Raw genomic sequence first — 25,074 nt, 5'->3', positions numbered from 1 at the left:
ATTCTGAGATACAAGAGAGTTTTCCATTTAGGGATTTAAGACAAAATTGATTTCCCTAGACGACTACTTTGTGGCATCACTACCATTAGAGTGTGACCCTCTGTCTGCATGAGAAGAGAGAGGCTACAAGAATCAGGAGCATCTCCCAGTCAAAGAGCCTGTGGTCCAACACCCTGTCTCCATGATCACCCACCTAAATAAGCCCCAGAAACGGCCTCCCTGGCCCTACATTAAGAAATAATAATGATGATGTAATGAAATTAAATATGCCCTAATAAATAAAACTTTTAAACATTTTTCTTAATACCTCAGACTTCACACTATGTACCATGACAATAGGTTTTAAAATAGAATTAAAAAGAAAAAAATTCCAGGGAGGCTCATTCTAGTAATATTCCTTGAAGTAATAACCTATCATCCAGTTTCCATTTGGCCACTGGAATTTCCTAGCAAATCTTGGCCTAAAGAAAAAGAGGGAGAGGGTACAAAATATAAAAATATAATATCAAGATAAAAGTGTGGTCACAATCAAACATTTACAGCAGTGAAGAAGCAAATAAGTGAATAATTGTGTCCATGAGTAATGCCGTGTCCAACTTCATACCTCTTGATGGATTTCCAGCACAGCAGAAGACTTCCTGACTGTGGTTACAGTGTGCAGCCTGGATATAGGAGAAGAAAGATGCAATTTAATATATATATATAATACACTATATATGTACATACACACACAGATATATACACAAAGATATATATGTATAGCATGTCAAACTTGAGTACCATGAAGATTATATGCACAAAACTTGAATTAAAAAGAGATGGAAAATAATAATTCAATTTAGAATATTCAAAGTCAGGAAATTCCTTGGGCAGAGCTTTCCAAAAACAAGCCACTGGTTTAGAGCACATTTCCTGTGCCCTAGTGAGTTTCCTGTCCTCTAGGACAAAATTCTCTGCACACCAACCTACCACTCAGTTGGGCCCTGTGACTCACCCAACTAATGTGGTCAGAGGAGGCTTGATTACAAGCAATGCCAGAGTCTGGGGCTTTTTTCTTCTTTGTTCTTTATCTTTACTAAAATACTAGGAATGTGGAATGCCTCAGGCCTTCACTGTGCACCACCAGCTCTTTTGAACATTTCTATTGCACCTAAGATTGGCCTTGCATCTGAAGTCTGGGTCACCTGTCACTGGTGATGGGTAGCCTCATTGGTCTCTAGGTAGGTGGGGTAAAAGGCCTATGACTCCACGTGCTGCAATGTCAACGTCTTCCTTTCCCAGACTCTGGTTCACTGGCTTTCAACCATGGCTGTGTATGTGAATCATCTGGGAGAGGTAACCAACCAAACAGCTAATGTTCAGGCCTAATCCAAACCAATTAAATCCAAATTTCTGCAGATGGGGTCCAGAGGACACAGTAGTCATAGCATAAAATGGTAATAAGTGCTAACATTAAAAATGTAGATCTTTTAGAATGTGGTTGAACTCGAGTGAATATCAGTTTAAAGCAAGTAGATATAGTTATGGGTCAACATGCTTGAGCTCTGAAACCCAACAGACCTTCACCTTGCTTGAACCTCCATTTCCTCACCTGACAAAGAGAAGGAGTATAATATGGGTCTTGCTGTGAAAATAAAGAAACTGGCAGAGTAAAAACGTCATCTCCCCTTCTCCCCTTCCTTTGCCTGTCCAAATCCTATATCTTAGCTAATGGTAGAAATGTCCCAAACAAGAGAATTTTTTCTGTTGTGAAAACTTAACTTTGGATCAATGCCATGTGGCACAGTAACTCTTGGAGTGAAGTGGATTTGGTTCCAGTAAGGAAGAGTGATACAGGGTGGATGCTCAAATGGGCGTGGCTCCGTATCTTGGCTGCTCTACAATAAAAAGCAGAATCACTTTTCCCACCCTCTACTCCTGTTGTCCAACTCCTATATATCTGATTACTTGATTTCAGGAATTCTGGTGAACAGAAAGTAAAGTCCTCCTAGCACTAATCCTAAGTGATGAGCTCTAACCCTAAGAGGGCAGCATTCCCGGTGGCTTGAACCCTGTGGGATTTTGAAACAGAGAGGGTATCATTCATTTGCAGCTTCAGAAATTTTACCTGAAGTCTTCCAAAGATTTCTTCTTGGTGGCTTTCAAACCACCAGTTTGGCAACAGGCAAATTTGTAATCGATGACCTGGTAAATGATGGGGTTGTACACTGCTGCTGATTTTGCCAGGAGGGTTGGCACCACGGAGAGTTGTATGGGGATGGAGTCTGGCCTTCCAAAAGCGGACCACACGGAGACCACTGCGTAAGGAATCCAGGCGATCAGGAAGCCAGCACAAATCAACATCGCTACCTGGTAAGGGAAAGCGACAGAGAACAAAATCGAGGCACTTGGTGGAAACGATGGGTGTGGGGGGAGGAACAGGCAGCCTATTTACACCCAAGAAACTCTGTCTATCGTGTTTTCATTTATCTTGCCAGTAGGATTCATTTCATATGGATCTCTGAGATGTTCAGCCAGAAGAAGTTATGACAATTCTTATCCCATTCACCACATCTTATCCATTCTCCACTCCAGAATTTGAATGTACCCAAAGACCCGAAATTTAACCCTATAAAAGGTATCAGATTGTGCCTACATGGAGCAGGAAAATCATGCTAAAAGGACATCTGTGAGCTGGAAATTTCCAGACTTCTCAATGCACATTCACTTAAAAACTAGATGGAGAATATATACACCTTGATGAAATTTTAAATCACCCTTATTTGCCTCAGGAAACTTAGAAACTCTGCTTTTGTTTGAAATTCTAATAGGAAGTTTCTTCAGAGATTTCTATGAAATGTAATTTCCTTTGGCTCAAGTTTTTCTCAAGTTTTTCTCAAGTTTGAGGCTCAGATGGTGGAAATTCACTAGCTACAAGGCAAAAGAGAGTCATCGAGCTTGAACCAAAGTGACACAGTTGTATAAAGCGAGACTTTTCCAGAAAGTGCTTTTCTCTCTCACCAAATGATATTCACCTTTAGAAGCCTCTTAACTTTCAGACCAAAGAATAGTTAGAGATAGGGTTTAAAGCATCCTGACTAGTTTCTCACCATCTGCCATTCAGTCTCTTTAAGAATGTAGTCTGGGACTTCCCTGGTGGCACAGTGGTTAAGAATCTGCCTGCCAAGGCAGGGGACACGGGTTTGAGCCCTGGTCCGGGAAGATCCAACATGTCGTGGAGCAACTAAACCCGTGCACCACAACTACTGAGCCTGCGTGCCACAACTACTGAAGCCCGTGTGCCTAGAGCCTGTGCTCCACAACAAGAGAAGCCACCTCAGTGAGAAGCCCGCGCACCGCAACGAAGAGTAGCCCCCGCTCGCCGCAACTAGAGAAAGCCCGTGCGCAGCAACAAAGACCCAACGCAGCCAAAAATAAATAAATAAATAAATTTATTTATTTTTTTAAAAAGAATGTAATCTGACCCTATAGATTATCCCACTTGAATTCAACAAATCTTTTTCTAGCAAGTGCTTTGCGTGAGACACTGTGTAGGTGCTCTGGAGACACCTGCACACCTTCGTACCTGGGTTGTATCCCTCTAGAGCACAAACAACTACGTGACAAAGCTGAAGATGGTTTAAGTGCCAGCTCAGAGGAAGACAAAATCACATGCTATGGAGCAAAGTAAGAACAGTCTCATGAGGAACGTGGCGTATAACCTACACGCTGGCGAATGGAAATAAAGGCAAGTGAGACCAGCACAAGCAAAGGTAAAGACAGGTATGTGTGAGGTTTGTGTAGGAACTAGTAAGCAATTCACTTTGACATATGAGAAAGCAACCAAGGGAGACGAGCCTGGAAGAAAGATAACATCCACGTATTCAGGGCTCTGTATAACACATTACTGAGCTTGCTCTTAATTCCATATGCCTGAAAGCACGAGTAGGTTTTTGAGCAGGAGACATAGGAGAACCACGTTTAGGAAGATTAACCTGTAGAATAAAATGCAGCTGGGAAAAATCGGAGGCAGAAAAGTCATTGTTTATTCATTCAACCGGCAATCATGATTGAGCATCTCCTACGTGTTTGTGTTGAGGATAAAAGAATGAACAAAGTGGGCACAATGCCGGCACACCTAGACTTTCCATTCTGAGCAGGTTTGTTTAGGCGACTGTATGAACAAGAAACAAGAGGGGTCTTAATTAGAGTACTGAGATTTGCAAAGGAAGTCCAAGCTTCCGGTTTTCTTTTACATGCGAGCTATTTTAAGCCCCGGTTGAGAGAGAGTGAACTAACTTCAAAGCATCCTTAATACCATCATCTACTAGATTATTCTTTCAGGAAGATAAATAATGAAACTGTATTCAAATTTGCCCTCTGTGTGATGGAGATCTGGTGTTGTTTGTTTGTATTTATTTTCCTCTTCCCAGTATACCTTCAGCCTTAGCTTTGCCAGAAACCCTTCTGCCTTGTATAATCTTTTATGGAGTTGGCATCTCAGGAATCACAAGAGCCAAGTCTGACCAGAGGACTGCATGCCCCTGGCTACAATCCTAGGAGCAGGGATGGACACATGACTAGAACAAGCATAATCAGACCCACCTTGGGATTTTATAGGGCAGTTTTAGGAAAAGTCAGCCTTCCTTTTGAGTTACCTAAAGGCCTGGGAGGATTAGAGGCTGGAGATATCTGAGGCCAGGAGCCACTTCCTTTCACAGCCCCCATCCCCTAATTTAAGAAGTAAAATGGGGCTTCCCTGGTGGCGCAGTGGTTGAGAGTCCGCCTGCCAATGTAGGGGACACGGGTTTGTGCTCCAGTCTGGGAAGATCCCACATGCCGCGGAGCGGCTGGGCCCATGAGCCATGGCCACTGGGCCTGCGCATCCGGAGCCTGTGCTCCGTAATGGGAGAGGCCACAACAGTGAGAGGCCCGCGTACCGCAAAAAAAAAAAAAAAAAAAAAAAAAAAAGAAGTAAAATGTAAAATAACAGCTCCCAGCATCAAGGTCAGCAGCGTCAAGCTGGTGTGGAGGATCAAGGATGAGGAATGAGACACCAAATATTTTATTAATAGTAGTTAAAGCAACAATATTTGCACATACTTTATTGTTTTTGAACTTCAACTGGAAGAGTTTTTCCCATAACAAAGTCATTTGTGTGCATGTGCATTTCAATATGCTTTTGTGGGAGCAGAGTTATTGCAGGCAGGAAATGATCCGTACCCCTCAGTCTACCTGACCTGTGGAATGGCCTGCCAGTAGGGTGTGCTTGCCCTGGGAACCCCATATGTGTGGGCTGTGTCAAGAAGGAAGCATGAGAAATCTACCTGAAAGTCTCAGATTCTAAAGTTCTACCCAAAAAGTTCAAGGATCATCTTTCAATATTAACTGTAGCAGAGAAAACCCTCAACAGTAACCATTGTGCTCCATTTTGCAAATAGAGAATCTAAATGCCAAAGAGGTGAATCAAATGAGCCCAGATCTCCTGCATGTCCTGAAGTCCCGAGTTAGGGTCCTGAGCTAAAATTCTCACCTGAGCTCAGCAGTTATAGAGCAGGCCTGATGCACACATGCAGCTCTCCTGCTTACTTGCCTTTCCATCTTTCCTCAGAGGCTTACCCAGGAGAAACAGCATTTGGTTTGGTCTGTGTGACTTTTGTTTGTAAATGGAGTGGATGCCTCAAAGCTCACAGTGAGGGTCGTATTTTTTTCTAAATCCTCAAATAAACAATAACGATATAAATAAAGCTTGCTCTAGCAGATGTCTGGGAACTTAACATAGCTCCATCCTTTCTCCTTTGGTGAGTCATAAGATAATTTCACAGTATCTCAAAAGCTGTTTTCTGTGTTGCTGCCAAAGTCATTGACAAAAAATAGATTAGCACTTAGTCCATAATATTTTCTACGTTTTACATATTTTCTCTTTTTATGGGGGTGTATAATGGGGAACAGTAAGGACTTAAAACATTTGCATTTTGTTATCCTTTTTAAAAGGACAGAAGAGAATTAAATTATACCAAGGTTTTTAAATACGTAGCAAATGAATCCGAGTGTTTTTTCTGGGATTAGAATAAAGATAAATACTTCAAATTGAATGACTAGAAATCAAGTTTAAAGCAGAAAGAGGGATAAAAGCTTAGATCTCGAAGTACTGCATAATGTTACTTATGTTTTTGAAGTGAATACAAAGTTAATATGAGGCACAGTCATTTTCTACAAGCTTCTCATGTTAAATAAACTCCACAAAATATTAAACTTTGAAATATTAAAGCTATTTTTAAGAGAGACTACAAAACTTTGCAAAACTTTCATGCGACATTCAGTTTTTCCAGAACTTTCTACTCAAGTTGGAGCACGTTTAATCTTCCCATCACTCTGTCCTTCACTTTCCACATTTCTAAGTGTGTCCTCATTTCTATTTTCCAAAATTTCTCTTCCAGACATCCTTAAACCAATTCCAATACAGGCACCTGTACCCATCAATTTCTTCTAAGTTGTTTATTTTTTTAATTGCTTCATTTTTATCACTGCCTTTTGGCTCACTGGAAAAGGAGTAAAACTTCAAATTCTTAAACTAGACAGTTTTTGTGGGAGGAAATTCACAGAATACATGTTTAGCTTCTACAAAAGAATCACACATTTGCAGCCCTGTTGATTTTTAGAATATCTTGCTGCAGAGGACCAAGAAATACATTTCAGCTGCACGGTTCAAGCTGGCATCAAGTGTCACGTAAGCAATACTGCCCACAATGGGTCAATTCCAGTGAATTAACCAATTAAAGCAAGAATAGAATAGGGATGAAGAAGTTCTATAAGGCGCTGCCTCTGGGCCCAATACATCTGAACCATTACAGCAGAGAAGTTTTCCAAAAAAGGAAGTCCTATCTCGTCTGTGTGCAGAGGCCGCGTGGAATAGTGGGGAAGTCTGACATGGAGATATTCAGGTTTGGATTCCAATCTTGGTTCAGTTCTACTGACCACTGTAAGGGAGACAGAATCTCTCTCTAAGATATGCCCCTTCAGTTCCTTCCACCAGACTCCTTTGCCCAGATATAAGTAAGACTTCAGCCAACATTTGAAGCTGCCTGCTACCTTGGATAATGAAATAGATGAGGAGAGGACTGGATGTGGAAGTGAAGGCTTAAAATCAGAGCCAAAGAGATGGAATAAATTCCCCACCAATGACGAGGCTGAATCACACCCCAGAACCAGCTAGACTACTGATAACAAAGATATTTCAGTGGCTGGGATGAGATAAGGGCACAAGGAGAGAGATCACCACATCTGTGCATTGAGAGCCAGGGCAGTAGAAGGTCCCACCTGCCTACAGAGAACGTACAGTTGGTAGGAACACAGGCAGGATCAGATAGATGTGGTTTTTCTCTCTTGGCTCCAGCCAGCAAGTATATGGATTTGTTCCCAACTAGAGGGGAAAACGGTAATAAAAGATGGCAATGATAAATGCCAATTGTAAGACTACGACCCTCCACGTGCGGGCAGCCTGTCATTGAGTGATGCTGCCAGTGACAAGGAGGAAGGTGGGGAGCTGGACAACTGTGACCTACCTTCCTCGGCCCTCTGTTTCCTCATCTATATAGAAAGAGGGGTAGCGATATTTCGCTTTCACACCACCTTTAAGAAATTAAGTAATGCGACAACTCCAAACACATCTAGTTTGAGTTTCCTCCTTCCTTCTATTTTACCAGCAGAATGACAACAAAGGCCAACTGTCTCAGACCCACCTTCATACACTGATGAAAAATTTCTGAGAGCTTTGGTGCCCTGGTTGTGATCCGACTAAGAAATGTTAATTTATATATTTTTTAAAAAGGAGTAGGGACCTCCCTGGTGGCACAGTGGTTATGAACCTGCCTGCCAATGCAGGGGACACGGGTTTGAGCCCTGGTCGAGGAAGATCCCACATGCCAAGGAGCAACTAAGCCCGTGCGCCACAACCACTGAGCCTGCACTCTAGAGCCCGCATGCCACAACTACTGAGCCCGAGTGCCACAACTACTGAAGCCCACGCGCCTAGAGCCCATGCCCCACAACAAGAGAAGCCACTGCAATGAGAAGCCTGCGCACCGCAACGAACACCCAACGCAGCCAAAAAATAAGTTAAAAAAAATTTTTTTAAAGGAGTGGAAGAAAGAGAAGAATTCTGCACTTCCCAGTTGCAGTTTTCTCAAATCTTAGAATACCACTACTCCATAAACAAGCGAAAGCTGTGATTGGAAGGAGAGGCTGCAAATTAGGTCATGTCACTCTATGCATCTGTGTTTTGAGTTGTAAGCAACAGAAATGGACTTTAGCTGAGTGAGACAGGAAAGGAATGCACTGGTTAGGACAGAGCATCACTGGGAATGCTCAACTGAGAATTGGGGCCAAGCCAACAGAAATGATACCCCAAACTATGACCTGGACTGGTTCTGATACACAAACTCCTGCTGCTGTAGCCGTGTCCTTGGGAGCAATCTCCCTGGCCTTCACCAGGTGTCACTAGTTTCTGAGACAGGCGACCATAGCTGGAGCCTAGGGTCATAGCTGCACTCTAGCCACAGGGGAATCTTGGAAAATCAATAACTTGTCTTTGTGTATCTTTTAAGTCAAGAGGCCATCTTTGCACAGAAACATTGTTTCTACCCTGCTGCTCCCCAGCAAGACATAAAATGTTGACAATTTCTCAACATGGAAATTTCAGACCTGGAAAAGGTTTCAGCCACTGTCAGCCAAAACAAATAATAAATGTCAGCTTTGTGAGATTTCTCAGTGGGCAAGTGGCAAAACTGGCACTGACCCATAATTTGAAATTCTTCCCTTCAACAAATATATCTGTATATGTTTGAGGCATTGTATTAGGTTCTGGGGACACAAAGTGAACAGAAAGATATGGTTGTTACCCCTGTGGGCCTTATTGACTAGTGGTAAAGACAGACATGGAACAAATAATCACAGAAGTAAGTAGGTAATTGTAAATTAACTAAAAATTGTGACAAGTTCTACAAGGCAAATGTTAATAGGAGGACATTTTAATAGGAGGACTTGAATTCAATTTGGAGAATGCTTCTCTGGAAAGTAACATTGAAGCTAAGAACAAGTAAGAAGAACCAGAGGAAAGCAATTAATAAATTGGTTCAAAAAAAAGGAATACAGTTCTGCTTTCCCATTAACTGCCCTCAGAGTCCACATGGGGGTTCTCTGAATCTGAACCCCCAAAGATAAATAACATTCAATGACCGATGCTGGAGGGGAGTCTTTTGAAGGAAGCAGAGATTTACATTAATGAGTTTTAAAAAGACTTCACAATCAACAGAACAAAGCAAAACAAAAATGCCTCTGCAGGTATAAAACAGACAGAGGCCCTCAAGCTGGGGGTCAAGGGACCAGTTAACACTGATCAAGGTGATTAGGTTAACATAGTATATTCAATTATGTGTCATCCCAGCAATCCTGATTAAGCATCTAGCAGGTGTTGGGCCCTGGGGAGCCAGAGCAAACAGCACTTGCCCTCATCCAGCTACTATCTTGCAAAAAGAGCCACAAAGATGTGTCATTCAGAAAAGGGGATATGCCAAGTGCCCTGGTGGCCCATAGCAGAGGGACTTCAACAAAGCAGGAGGGATTGGGAAGGTTTCCTGGTAGAAATAAGAGAAATGAAGAGAAACCCAGATGTCCACAGGATCTGGATACTAACTATAGCCCCGGGACATTGTAGGTGAGCTATGTGTGCTGAATGAATAAATATGAAGTACCAATATGCACAGCATAGTAATATACGGAAAAATTAATAGAAACTTCTGGTATTTCCTTCCTGTTACTCCACCTTCCCCCTCATCATAGCAGCAGCAAGAGTGTCCACTGCATTGGTATGAAGGTTTTCACAAGCAGAAGTGCCGAAGAAGTAAAACATTCGTTTCTCAGCTTCTGAGTTTCAAAATAGAAATTCGAAACTTACAAGAGAGGAAATAGTTGAAATAGAGGGTTTTGAGTGTGACAAAAATGATGTTTGAGTATCTGCAGCCAGAGATGTGCAAGACTAGAGGCATTCAGTGTACAGTGTGGACAAGTTAAAGGGACGTACGTGGATACAAGAGCCCACAGTGCGTCAAGGGCCTACAGCCCAAAGGCAAGGGAGGACATCAGAGGAGCTGGTCACTGACCTTGAGAAGCTGTCCTGAAAATACTCCACTGAGCCGAGCACAGGGGGCCAGGGAAGGGGTTGGGGGAGCAGTAGACTCTCAATGCATTTGCACAAGCAGACAGCTTGTGCCTCACTTCCCAGGGTGCCAGCCAAGGTCTTGACATCCACCCAATGGGTTGCCGAAGAAAGATGGGGAAGTACCTGGAATATCCAGTGAGCCTAAAGAGGCCTTATAGCTGAAACAAGAAAGATGCACAGTGACCCATGACAATGGATGCCTGAGGCCAGAGGCAACCTTAACTATCTCAGCAATACCAGGGTCAATAAATGACAACAACCAAACCAGATGCCCCCACCCACTGGTCCCGTGCAGTTATAAAGACCTCCCTGAACTTACACAGAGCCTAGGAAGAGGAGGAAAACCCAATTCAACTGAATTTACCCTGATTGTGTCATGTTGTTTGTTTTACAAGGTCAAATGCCGGCATAAAAATGAGATTATACTGAGTCATAGGAATACAAAGAGAAAGGGTTTTTTCTTTCCTTTTTTTTGGTTTCTGTAAGGCTTTTTTGCTTTTGCACACCTCTGCAATTTCTGTAGTCTGTGAAATTTCAGCCTGCTATAAAAAAGTCTAGCAAAACCATTTTTAAATTAATCAGAAGGAAATTACAATGTGGAGAAAGGTTTATAGCTGGAACATCAATTTTTAAGTTGACAAGGTCAGACTGGCAAAATGCAGGCCCAGATAATAACCTACCTAGAAATAATTAGAGTACACAAAGAAATGAATTATTTTGATCCCATAATCCAATGAGGTGGCCTTTAATAAGCTTTTAGACCAGGACATTCTGAAGATCAGAAGCATCAAATGAACAAGCAAAGTGCCAATCCTGAGAGGTAGTTGAATGGAGGACAAGGCTTCTAAGACTATGAAAAGGCCCATGAAGGTTTTTCTACTTATTTTTACTCAGTACAAAAAAAATCAAAATTAACTAGTAATTGAAAATAGTTTAAATTTAGAACAGAAGGTGCCACAATAGAAAGTTCTGTTTATTTTTCAACGTAGGTTGAATTTTGACTTAAATATTTTTCACAAATGTCAATAATTAGAAGCATTGTATGTTTAGGTTATTTTAATATAGGTTTTATATATACAAATGAAGTTAAGATGTAACATAATATAGATATCATATATAATATAATGAGAATACATGTTAGAAGACATATATAAAGTAAAATCATACACATATATGCCTACACTTTTCCTTTAACATCGCTTTGGTTAATCTGGTCTGGGTGAGCCTGACTATTTGGTAACAGATCAAGTTTGGGATTGACATATACACGCTACTGTATTTAAAATAGATAACCAACAAGGACTTACTGTATAGCACAGGGGACTCTGCTCAAAACTCTATAATCTAAATGGGAAAAGAATTTGAAAAAGAATAGATACACTTATATGTATAACTGAATCACTTTGCTCTATACCTGAAACTAACACAACATTGTTAATCAACTATACCCCAATATAAAATAAAATTTTTTAATAAAAACAAACAAAAAAACTACGCATCAAATTAAATGGTATATGCTGAGCTTCCCCATGTATGTGTAATGAGCTTTAGAAGCTCTGACTAATGAGCTGCCCACCCTCAAGAATACACAAAGAACCAGATGCTAGGGTATTGGTAAAAGCTGGCTGTGAGTGGGCTGAGTTGAGGAATTCAACTAACAGGAGAGAGGATGATGAGTGATTGCCTCAGAGAAACGGGAGAAGGGCCTCATGGGTAGGAGGACCCAGACTCACTGCTTAAGACCAGCCAAGCATCTCAAGGCCAGTAACCTTGGGGGATGGGAAGAGGAGAGGACATCATACGACATCTCGGCAGCTTCATGGCATGCCACACTACAGAACTGCAACTGAGATCCCATACCCATGTGACAGACATCACGTGGTTCCCTGGGCATACTTCCACGAACTATTGAACACAAACACTTTTAGCTCGGTTGCATTCACCTAGTTCCTAGAACAGTACTTGGTACTGAATAGGATTTGGATGAAATGGAATCCACATTTAACTTGGATTAATGTATTGGCATTAGTTTGTTTTTTACATCACAGACAGGAGCTAAAGGAAGAGCTAGAAATGAAGAACTTAATTCATGATCCTGAATTTATGGAAGTATTTTTCCTACATAACAGCCAATTGTAAGCTAGAAGTTGATCATGATTCCTGATGCTGCATATTTGTCCAGGTAGAATGGCTCCATTTTTAGGTGATCAGTATAGATTTAGAGTGATGAAAACTTCAAACTTTCTTCTACTCAAATGTGGAGTTTAGGGAGTAAAGGAACCAGAACCTCTAGCTCTCACTGTGCAACCAAGAAGTCCTTGCACAACATCTAAAAATCTGAAATTTGGAGAGAAAACTATTACTAGGACAAAAGTCCTGACTTAGTAGGTAGCCATCTGTGGTCTGGAGGGAACTGTGTTACTCCTGGTCCCTAAGGCCAGTGGTCTCCAGGGTAGGCTGTGAGGACACTTGAAGGTGGGTATCAGTCAACATGATGGATTGGGACACCAGAAGAATGATTAGAACTTCAATCTACATTTATTTTTATCTTTCAAATATAAGATGGAAACTAGGGTGTGCTAATATTAAAAACTCAGTTTGAGAGTATGTGCTGAAAAATATTTCCTCGATATAAGGGTGAAACGTGATGGAACTGTAAAGACCACTGCCTTAGCCCTTACCAGAAATCCTAAAAGTTAGAAGAGACATGAGGCATTATGATTTCTTTAACATCATCCATGCAGCCGACGACAGGATAAAATGTTTATCTCATTGAATCCCCACCACAACCCAGAGAGACAGATGTTACTCTTCCTGTTACACAAGTGAGGAAGTAGAGATTCAAAGAAGTTAAGTATCTATCTCTGGGTCACAAACCTGGCAAGTGTCGGTGATAGAATCCAAACTCCCATCCGTTTTCAAACGGTCTGCTCTTTTCCTTACACCACAATATCTGAAGAGCTGCCAACTCTGAGACTAGCATTTGCCGAGGGACTCAATGCCGCAGAAATTGCTCTTGTGTGAAGATGGGTTTCCCATAGGAAAGCAGACATGGTAAGCTCTTACCCTGTTAATAAGGCATGTCCCTAATCGTGCCCATCAAAGTCCATACAGGACAGTAAATACTGTGAGGCATTCTATGAATCATAAAAGTTATTATTCTTATTAGTGAAATAATGTTAAGAAGCAATGATATCCTATTCAATAGAAAGAAAAAGCCCCCAGTAGATCCATTGTATAAATTTGGTAGATATTAGACGTGTGTGTTTGTGTGTGTGGGGGGGGGGTAAATGAGAGTGAGATAGAGACAGAGGGAAGAGACACTACAAAGGTTTAAATAAATAATAACAAAGTTCGTAAGGCCATAAACAGTGGACATTCGAAGTTCTCCCAGCCTCCAACATTCTCTATCCTCTTTGCCCTGTGAAGTTTTAATTGATTAGAAAACATGTTTGTAAATTATGACTGCAGTTACCTTGGTCAGTTTCATTTCCAGCACATGGCTGCTATGGATCCGACTGTCAAAATGAGCTACTTCTTTGGAGGAAGACTTAACCTTAGCAATGATCTTCACATAGGAGAACACGATCACAGCCGTTGGGAGCAAGAGGCAGAAGAAGAGGATGTTCAGGATGAAAATCTGGCCCCCCACTGAGGCCTGGGCCAGCCACCAGTCCAGGGTGCACGAGGTTCCGAAGGGCTCAGGTGCGTAGTCCCCCAGACCTACCAAGGGCATGGTGGTCCAGAAGGAAGCATAGGCCCAGATGATGGCCAGGCAGATGTAGGCGTGCTTTCTTTTCAGCCAAACCCCTGGAGGTGGAAGAAGAGCATTACCAGGATGTAATCTACCCTCCACCCAGATACCTCCCTTCCATAGGTCAAATTCCACATCCAAAGAGTTAATCCATTGGATTCTGGAAGAAGTGGTCAGTAACCAAAGCTGGAGGGAGAGTAGGGTGGAGGGAAGAGAGTTCCAGAGCTTGGGCCCTTTTTCCAAGAGGATAAAACTGGAAGTGATTTCACGGGGAAGGTTTTCTCTAGGCATCTGGGAGCCTTGGGTGGGGGAAGTGACAAAAGCTGGGGAGAGGTGACAGTAAAAAAGATGAGAGGAGGCTGAAGACAGTGGAAGATCTTGGGAAAACATCCGGAATGACCTTTGAGATCCTATCCAGGACAAGAGGCCAACTGGTAGAATATAGAGATAGAGCCCAAAAAAGCATGTGTGAAGGGTTTATCTTAGGTAGAGTCCTTTGTGGGAGAAATGATAAGACACTGCCTGTATCTTTAAAATATGCTTCTTCCTAAAAGCTCGTGCACCTCTCACCTAAGCACTCATGGAGTGGGTGTTGGTGCCACAGTCATGACTGTGTGGGGTGACGTTATGGGGTGACCCCACTGGGTGAGAGCAGATTTTGAATCTTCCAATGTTATTAATACGACAGTCACATTCACACAGCCATAGATAGAGAAGTGGGGAATCTAGGTAGATCATATCATGTTCTGCAAAAGAAATTCTGTGAAAATATTTCCAGTAAAACAACAACAACAAAAAATGAGCTCTGTGTTTCAGCACTAGTTTCCATTCGCCGAAAGAGAATTCCAAGAGGCAGAAACAGTGCAGTCATTTAAGGAAAGCTGTAAAGCGCTAGTGATCATTTGCAAAAGTTCAATACAACCACCTAAGACAGGTCAGCCTGATCTAGGGCTTCAGCCTGCAGGGGAAATTACCTCCGTACCGGTTATTGCCTGAAACCCAAAGGGCCAGAGAAGTAACCCCTAACTGCCTTGCTTTTTGGTAGCAGAGAAGAAATATCAAAACATGCTTAATAAAAGCCAAACGATTTCTTCAGCACAGACTCAAGGCCTGCCTCTGTTTAGTGTCATGTGAGGTCTGGGAAATCAGAAATCATTTCTAGTATTTGACCCTCTTCATGTAACCTTTCCAGACGTCAGCGTTCTGATCAGTAAAATGGAGAAAATAAAGACATACTGCTTACAGATTTTGATACGGCTGAAATGAACAATGCCAGGCCTCCTTTGCAAACTATGAAGAACTACACTAACGCGAATATTTGCTCCTGTGTTTGTCTTATTTGGCGCTAACAAGAAATATAACAGATTGTTTCCTTTGTCTCTATTTTTTCCAATATACGGTACCATAAAATGCAAATTTCACGGACCCACCAGATAGGGGTAACAATGACGTAGCCACAACATCTGTCAGCTCTCAGTTATCCATTATAATGGAGAAAACACTGGCACAAATAATTATATCTATTGATAGGAATGTGCATAGGCATACGTAGAAGCATTTATGGTTAGGGTTACTTAGTGAGGTGTTTTATACTTACATTCGGTTATGGTGAAAGGCTGTCAAGTACAGGAGGGAGTAGATTAGTAGATTGGTTCTGTGATGCTCCAGCAGTCAGAACTAGGACCAATGGGTGGAGGTTACTGGGAGGCAGTTTTGTCTTAATATAAGGAATAACATTGTAACAATGAGAGCAGACCAATCAGAGAATGGGCTGCCTTGTGCAGTAGTAAGCTCCCCGTCACTGGTCACTGGAATTATTCAAGAAGAGGCCAAGTGGCTGTCTGTCAGGGATGCCTTAAAACAGTTTATCACATTACATGGGAAAAAGGTCTACATGTCCCCAAGCGACCTTCTAATTCCAGCATTCCAAGACACTGTGTGGAGTGTTTAATTGTGCGACAAATCAAGTGATGAAACTAGACTATTGAGAATCAACCTTAGAAGAATGTTGATAATTCCATAGGAATTATGCCCTGTGATGATTCTGGGGATGGGTAGCATCATCTCTTTAATTGACCCAAAGCCTAAAGTCAGGAGGATATTTAAAAAGCAGAGACATCGAGGTTTAGTATTCCTCAAATATTCTCAGGAAATTGAACTTTTGCTTTTTTGTCTGTAAAATCTATATTTAAAATCTATTTTGATATGACCAAAAATAAGTTTATAGAAAAATATTGACTCTGAAATCATCCAGAATAGTTATAATTGTATTTTTTGTATTTTATTGGAATTTTTGATTCAAACTATTTCTATTGCAATTTTTAAGCTGTTTAGAAAAAGAGATGCAAATTTTTTTTAAAGGTGAGCCTGGATGGTGCAGACATTGGGCCATGACCCTTCCCCTGCCCTGACCCCCTGCATGTTTTTTGTTTTTTTAATTTAGGACCTTAAACTTTTAAAATATAAAGAGAAATTCCACCCCATTGAGAGTGTCACGTCAACTTGAACCTTCCCATTTCAGGCTCCAGGCCATAGTCTGTCCCCATGGTCACAACAATCAAGCTGATTGAGATGAACAAACAAAGCAGTGTGGTGGGAACCAATATTATTCCCTGGTTGCACCTGGTTCTCAGTATTAAATTTAAAGGGCCAAATCCTTCTCTTTTGGGTTCAATAGATTTCCAGAGCCCCAAGAAGCCAAAGTACGAAAAGTTTATTTTTCACATGTAGAATCGGTTTATCATTAAAGAAAAATCTTTAGCCTCTGAAAATTTGTTTATTGCTGGCTCACCCCTGACCTGTTCTCTTAGCTACTCATCTTTCTACCTACCAAGACCACAAAAAGAATGTTGGGCGGTATTTCTGTATGTGTGTCCTTTCCTGCAGGCACGGCTCTCTAACCTGGAGGAGAATTCCTCTTCTCTGCAGTCATAGGGATCCTGAGTGCTAAAGGAGAACCAGAAACATCTTTCCATACAATTATATTTACTACTTGGGGAACCAGCTAAACATCTTGGACCCAACATCCTTTCAATGTATAAAATGCATACTTTTGCTTGTATGGCATAACACGGTAAAAGCTTACACACTTTAGACAGAAAAATGATACTTTTAAAAGCATCATAGCCAAACACCAGACATGCCTATAGAAGTAGTATTTAAAGAAACCTACATTGACACAGGTTCAAATCTTTAAACATAGGTTAGAACAAGATAAGCTCTAAGTAGAAATACTCCTGGTCTCTGAGGTTATTCATGATCCTTATTACCTCTGCGTAAAACATGTACCGCTTTGACAATCCACCTAGATTTGACTCTCAGGGAATAGAAACCTTCCTACTTACCATACGATAAATAGCAGATTTTCAAGTACCGGTCCAGGCTGACAGCAGTCATGGTGATAAGACTTCCACAGCCGAAGAAAAATCCAGCCCATCCGTACCAGCGGCAGCCAATCCAGCCAAACACCCAGCGGTGACAGAAGCAAGAGATGATGGTGAACGGTTTGCCTACAACTAGAGTGCCAAGCAACTTGTCAAGGGAAGTTCCCTTCAGTTAAAATTTACCTCGCCTACCTCAACTCGCTGTTGAGTTTTATCCCATGCAGACAACAGAGTGCTCTTAGGTCCAGTTTGTTTACAGCCAGACCCAGATTTCTGGGATTTAAACTATTTATTCCTTCAGGCTTCATCAGTTCGTTTTGTTTGTTTGTTTTTTTACTTTCTAGAAAGTAATCTTCTACTTTAATTCATGCCCTGCACCCGCCTTATCCAGCTGTGCATTCAATCTTCCCCCTCTTTGAAGGAAATGGCTGAGGAAGCTTTCCAAAATCTGTATCTGATCCATCTATCAAAAGAGGGTTCCCCAACCTTAATGCATTAGAAGAACCAAGTAACTGACATTGGCAGCCTGCAGGTGCCAGCCTGCCCCACCCCTCCCAGGTGGGCCCCGTACCTGGTATACTGTTAGTTCAGTCAAATAACACATATTTATTGGGTGCTTTTCTAAGTTAGACACACATCGCCTCTAGTGGTCTACACAGCTGGTCTCATACTCTAACTGGCTATACTGGGCACCCTCATATCAGAGCTTCCCTGTCCTGTTGGGTCTACACCCCATTGTCAGCGAGGAAACCCAGTGTAAAAGAATTACTTTTTTGTTTAACAAATGAACTATTTAGTGCCCATTATGCAACAAGGTGCCAGAGGACAAAGTGGAGATTAAGATTAACAGATTCATTTTTAATAGGTACAGGGAGCAAAAGAAACAAATAATTTGTAATATAAGATACAATATGATGGAATGATGGGTCATGATGAGTTCCGGGAAAAAAAATGAAGCAGAGGAAAGAAATAGACAGAAATGGTTGTTTTATATCAGGAGATCAGGGAAGACCTCTCTGCACATGTGATGTTTAGGTAGATGCTAAATCAGTGGTTGAGGACTCGAGCAAACATCTAGAGGGAAAATATTCTAGGCAGGGGAGACAGCAAACTCAGAGCTTGAATTGAGTGTCTGCTGGGTGGGTGCTAAAGACAGCAAAAAAGACAATTGAATGTGACTCCGATGGAGCAAAATTTGTGTCTGTTGTGCCTGGGATCCATCAGCAAAAGGTATTTTAGGCTTCTTTCTGGAGTGGAGATTTTGATGAACCTATGGGATGTCATCTAGAACCTTCGGGATGCCAAAGGGTTTTGATGAACCTCTTGGAAAGGTCTCTCCCTCCTCCACTAGGTAGAATGGTTCTAAACCCAGCTGCACATTAAAATCACTGGAGGAGTTTTGTTTTGTTTTGCTTTGCTTTGCTTAATTTTAAATATCAGTGTCCAGAGCTCCAACCCCCAGATAATCTGATTTAATTTATCTGGATTTAATTTACCTGACTTCATTTATCTGGCTGGGCCATCATAATATAGTGTTTTTAGCTCCCCAGGTGATTCTTATACATATACATGATTGAGAGCCATTGATATTTAAACAATAAATATTAGTTGTATAGATGAAATACATCTGGTCTCTAGGATGTGTTTCTTCAAGGTGCTTATAATGGAATATAGTGAAGCAAGAAAAAAATTAAAAAGACATAAAAAATTTTAAGGTTTATTGGAAGGAAAAAATGTATTTAAGAGATAACCAGAGGTTGCAAGAAATGATCTGTGTTGATCAGAGAAAACTAACCCATGGCAGAAAATGCTTTCTGATGAATTACTCTAAAGATATATACAGAGTAATAAGGTGGTTTATGCAATTCTACAGCAGACTTGCTTGGTTGAAAGCATTTTCAATGTATCTGACCAACTAAGGACATTTTTATTCAAGCCTAGTCTAATTCAGCCTTAAGCATCAGTCGGCTATAAGGGAAGGACGTGACTGAAATGGCAGGTTTCATTCAAGCATTTTACGTTCAGTACCAGTGAGAGAACCACTAGGGGGCAGCATGGTGAGCTGACCGGAGAGCCATCATTCATGTTGCGACACCGCCATCGCGTGGCCAAAATGAAAATGGCAGTCACTTTTCAGCCTCGCAAATTCTGAGGCATATCGCGACTATTTTCACAGGAAGGGGCCGGATATGTCACTTTCCTCTTAATGTGCATGTGTATTTCCCAAAAGAGGTCATGATATTTCGGTCTGTCCATACTGAGTAAAGTCTTCCCAAATAACCAAGATCATGCAAACTCAGTGAGAGGGCAGCACATCCATTGCTGTGTAATAAACAGTGACTCAGTAAGTAGACACATCACCAAGACTTGTTTTCAGCGAATGGTAGTGGGAGAAAAATCCACTTATGAAGAGAGAAACAAATACCGGGAAACATTTTAGAAGGGATGCTTTGGATGAGACCCTGCTAAAAGATTTCCAGTGGAAAGACGAGTTGATGTGTTCTATTCAAACTCAATTTCCCTAATTCTAGTAACTTAAAACCATACGCTGTGTAGCAGAAAGTGGGGATCCAGAGGCATATTTGAGTGTATCTAAGCAACCCTGGAATTTTATAGATGAATGTAAAGGGAAGTGACTGACCCAAAATTGTTCATATTTGTAAAAATGAATTACAGTTAAAGAGAAATTTTATTCCAATTCCTCCTTGCTGGGATACCAGAGATGCCAAAGAAGCAAGAAATAAACCAGTGGTTCAAAATTTTGGCTGCACAATAAATTTACCTGGAAATTCTAATTTTAAATAACCTGATGCCCAGGTAACATTCTCAACTAATTAAAAGCAAAATTTCTGGGTATGAAACCCAACCGTGAGTTGTTTTTGTTTTGTTTTTGTTTTTAAGTTCCCCAAGTGACTTTTTTGTGCAGCCAAGGTCAAGAACCACTGAACTAGAAGCTTCCTATACTTGCAGTCAGTCCCTAAGCCACACTTAAATAAGTCATTACAAGGGCAACCCTTCCCCCTTCCTTGGCTCACCTTTCTGACCCATCATTTACCCTTAAGACCTTACCCCCTTGATGTTTATTTTAACAGATTTCCATAAGGGAGTGAGGGATGTAACAGAGCTCAAAACAGTGATCTAAATCCTGTCTGTAAGCTTCTGTTTTCTGAATCATTTAGCCCACTCTACTGTGAGGTATCCAAAGTCTCATGTATCATTTCAAATTGTATCCTCAGCATCTAACATGCCCAGCACATGGAATGGACTCCATCTATGTTAAATGGATGACCTCTTTAGCCAAACAACACTCTGCTGACTTACCACAAACACTGTAAGGATGATTTGTGAAAGGAGGAGCAAAAGAAGCTGGGGGTAGGGTGATCTGTGAGCCAGTGAGGACTTTATAACGGGACTTTCAAACCCCTAAAGAAGAAATGCCATGGCTGTGTTACCTGAAATCCCCAGATCACAGATTGCTAAATTGATAGTCATTATTTCCGCAGGTTTCAGCTTCTTTTTTCGTCTAGAAGACATATAAAGGACATACCCATTTCCAAGTGTGGACAGAACCCCTACAAGGAAAAATATAAATTTTCATTGTTAAAACTAGGATTTAGAGCTCACTCAGATATGAAACACTTCTCAATTTCAAAAAAATGGACACCATAGATTTAGAGGGTAGCGAGAGGATTCTAAATAAAAATCTAAGTTAAGAAGATGAAATAAAAAGCATGAGTTGTGAGTGACAGGCGAGGGATGGTTTACCTCCAAAGGGATAGGAGTCAGGGATTGTCAAACGGCACTTACCCAGGAAAAGAACCACTAATTTCCCAGTGAAGCTCAGTAGGGTGTGGGAATCCTCACGGTCGGTTCTTGGACTAATCCCCAGGATGGAGCATCTCCTCAGCCATTTTTAGAGTATTAGCTTTATAGAACTCCTCCCCTCTGATGAGAAGGGTTAACCCCTTGGCTATCAATAAATTCTGAAGACGAAGTGACCCAAACCAAATGAGGTGCTTTCACTCTTCTTGTGGACTCCTGAGGGGGGGCCAGCATTCAGGAGAAGCAGAGGCCAGATTAGGCTGGCATGACCCCCTGCAAGGACAGGGTCATCTCCTGGACACACATCCAGGACTTTTTTGCATCCTGAGGACATGGACGCTGGATATCTGCCACTGCTACTGGACTCGGTATAAAGGGGAAGTGGGTGACAATTGATAACATGGACTCTCCCACTCCCACCAAAGGGAGAGAAAGTGGCCGTCAACTCACCAACCTACCAACAATGATATAAATGTGTTCCCATTTTTTATATCCTTTTATTAATGACTGGCTTTGACATTACAATGATACTGTTCAAAAGTTCTTACAAACCCAGTTTAAATCCAAAAAGACCCAATCCCTACTGACTTTAGTTAAGAAAAGAATACACCTACTTCCATAGCTTAACATGTAGAGTAGATTTCTTCAGGAATTCTTGCTTCATAGTGTAGCTGTGTATAAATGAGAATCTGGTACAGCTGCCTTTAGTAGTAAGGAATAAGGAGAGTATTAACAGGAGAAACCCAGATTTTTCTATCTTAACTTCTACTTCTCCACCACAATTCATTTGGGGGGGCAAGGGGGAAAAATGTGTGTTTCAGCTGATGGTATGAAACCACCAGGCACTAACTGCATTGTGCTCTTAGGAAATTCTGAATCCCAGGAGTCAGTGCTGCCTCGTGGTCTATTTAAACCTCTTTAGCTTTCTTAAGACAGAGGAGGAAAAAAATAGAAGAGGTGGTGGAGATTCTAAACCAACTAAAATGAAACCCATGTCGCATTAAAGGAAACCAGCTAACAAGGCACACTGGGAAACTAAAATGTGAAAACATGGCTAGAAAAATTATAAACACATGCCTTCTACTTCGTATCCAAAAAGATTAGAAAAACAGTAACTATGCATAGGCATTTGATACACAAAGCTCATTTAAACATCCTTTGTCTTTTTACTTCTCTTTTGAGAATATTGATTTTCTTATCTTTCCTTTCCTATATTATCTTTACTAATGATTCATAAGGCTTCACCCAGTGCCCAAAGCTTATCAAAAAATAGTCAACTCTCTGCGAGCTGCATGTTGATTATTCCCACAGGCAATCTCCCGTAGGGGAGTATCAGGAGAATGCAAACTTATTTTTAATGAGAGTTAGAGGAAAAGAAGATTAAGAAGGTAAAAGCTAAAGTGAGGGGGATATTTTTTGATGACCAAAATCTTGACTCTTTCTATGAATACAAAAAATTTAAATCTCGTATATAGACCGTTAATGAGCTACATATTTCTAGTAAAAGAGTAAAGGATGGAAATGGGTCTCTAGTTTATTTCTCCTCTATTACAAACTCACATTATCTTTTCATCTTCCAGTTTTCCCTAAGACTTCTAGTATTGAACAAAGCTCACCAAGAATATCATTCCACTCTGGTTCCTTAAAAGGAATCTGGGCACATCCCCAGGAGGGAGGGAACCAGACACAGCACCAAGCCCAAGACTGGGTCGAGGATGAGTCCAGCCCCCACCAGCTGACCCTGGCCTCATCTTGAACGAACGACTGCTCTGGAACACACATTTGGCCCCATCCCCAACTCGCTGAGTGATCTGAGGCTCCCTTTGTTCCGGGACTCTTTTTGGACCTCTTTATCTGGTGCCTCTGCAGCACTCCCATTTGAATATGATTGTAGATTTTCCTTTCACCCCTTAATCGTCCTCCCTATTTTGTGTCATCTGGAGAAAGCTGTCAGGTTACAGATGCTACTTCGTAATTAATTCCTTGCAATTGACTGCGACAAATTCAATTTATAAGACGTCTATTTTTCTGTCTTTTCTGATCATTGAAAGTACTTATGTTTAATAAAAATGCAATGTGGATTTTACTACCAGGTAGTCCTTGTGCGGGGAGAGAGTAGTTTGCCCATTTTGTTCACTTCTGTATTCCCAGCAACTTAAACAGTGGCAAAGAATAGGCACTCGATATATATTTGTGTTTGAAAGGACATGGAGGTCCATTGATAAGAAACAGAATTTAAATCAGTACCATAATAACTAATAACAAAGCCAAGGACCCAGGGAATCCCTTTGCAGTGGAATTTCTGATTCAATTTCATGGATTCCTTTTGCCTCAAGCACTGACCATAGAGGGGTCTCCAGACTTTTCTAATGAGTTTGGCTAATTTCAGGAGGTTAAATGAAAGTCTTAGCCCGTAATAAGTAGATGAGAAAGAGAGAGAGGGAAGGAGGGGGAGAGAAAGAGAGAAGGAGAGAGAGAAAGCTTGACCCAACAACTGAAAAGATTAAAGGCAGACACACCTAAAGACATAACCCACCTGCACACTGGTTACCCAAATTTAAAACAATGATTTTCAATGTAAGAAAAGTACTGTGGTTGAATCTAATTACCTAGACTAGTGCTGTCCAATAGAAATGTCATGGAAACCAGAAATGTGAGCCACATACGTATTTAAATTTTTTCTGGTTGTCATATTAAACAAAGTAAAAATATTACTAAATTAATTTTGAGAATATATTTATTTAACCTAATAGGCCCCAAATGTTATAGGTTAGACGTGTAGTCGATTGTTTAAAATTATTAATGAGCTATTTTACATTATTTTTTCTGGTCCTATGTTTTCAGTATCTGGTGTCTATTTATACTACAGCACATCTCAATTTGGAAAAGTCACAGTTCAAGGACTCAGGAGCCACACGTGGCCACCACATTGGATACCAGAGTCTGGAAGCAGATGTACCATGCTCTGGATCAGGCAGGAAAACTTTTGACCCTGAACTGACTTCCATTTATTATTCATACATTTTTTTTCAACTCTCATCAAAATCACTTAGTGATGCTATCATGGTGGAACTTGACTTTAGGTGAAGTAAACACAGTGTATCTATCCTGACTACAGCATTGGGACAGAGTTCTCTCCATTGTGAAAAGCAGAAGCTAAACTAAATGAGTTCTAAGGTCCATTCTGAGACTATACTCTTATCCTTATATCAAAAGTATTTTTAAAAAAGTAAAAGCATTCTATTTAAATAAGCTCATGATCATTAATTTTGTCATTCGGTAGACAAGCCTACGATCAAAGCAACCAAAATGAAATATAGTCTCAAGGTAAATTATTTTGCTGTAAAACTTCTTTGGATTATCGAGGGAATATTTATCCCTAATAATAGAGGTAATAGAGCTGTTTCTATGAAACATGTATGAACTCTGTGATGTCACCCCTTCTTCCTGCTTCCCCCCGCTCTCCATCTCAAAATATCCACTCAAGTGTTGGAATCTTTGTGCAAAATTAACATAGCAGCCCATGAATTTTCTAGATGCAGCCTTTGCACTGAAAAGGCAAGGAAACTTACCAATGATTGTTAAGTAAAAGCCAGCCACTAAATCCGCTTCCCAGGAAAGTTTGGAAGCAAAGGGATCCCCCTCCCGAAGGTAGAACGGCAGGCGCTCATCCAGGGCCGGAGCCGTGTGGTTCAAAGCCATGCCCTCCTCCAGCGCCAGGGTCTGAAAGGCAGATACGTGGAGGTCACAGCAGAACTGAAGAAGCCAGCGCGACCCATCTCATAACCACGCCCCGTGCTTTAAAATGAAAAGCACGTTCCCAGAGTCATGCTTGAGTCTCTAATGAATAACTGGTGAACACTTGAACGTTTTTCTTCCATGATCCAAATATGTCAATATTCAATTCTTCAATGTGT

At 41.1% G+C, this 25,074-nt stretch overlaps 1 protein-coding gene across 1 annotated transcript; it reads right to left on the bottom strand.

Annotated features, from left to right (window-relative positions):
• Nucleotides 1-446: 446 nt before the first annotated feature.
• On the bottom strand, nt 447-24,859 carry OPN5 (opsin 5; the record flags this gene model as incomplete). The annotated part of the gene is made up of 7 exons (XM_082638944.1): nt 447-461; nt 605-662; nt 2,108-2,349; nt 13,674-14,008; nt 17,297-17,467; nt 20,788-20,907; nt 24,730-24,859. 7 exons carry the CDS (start codon nt 24,857-24,859, stop codon nt 447-449), a joined length of 1,071 nt encoding a protein of 356 aa, XP_082495070.1.
• Between the last annotated feature and the right edge of the window lie 215 nt (nt 24,860-25,074).

The sequence above is a fragment of the Mesoplodon mirus genome (assembly GCF_964341445.2).
Source record: "Mesoplodon mirus genome assembly, chromosome: 12".
Classification (NCBI taxonomy): Eukaryota; Metazoa; Chordata; class Mammalia; order Artiodactyla; family Ziphiidae; genus Mesoplodon; species Mesoplodon mirus.
This window is presented reverse-complemented; position numbering and strand designations above follow the sequence as displayed.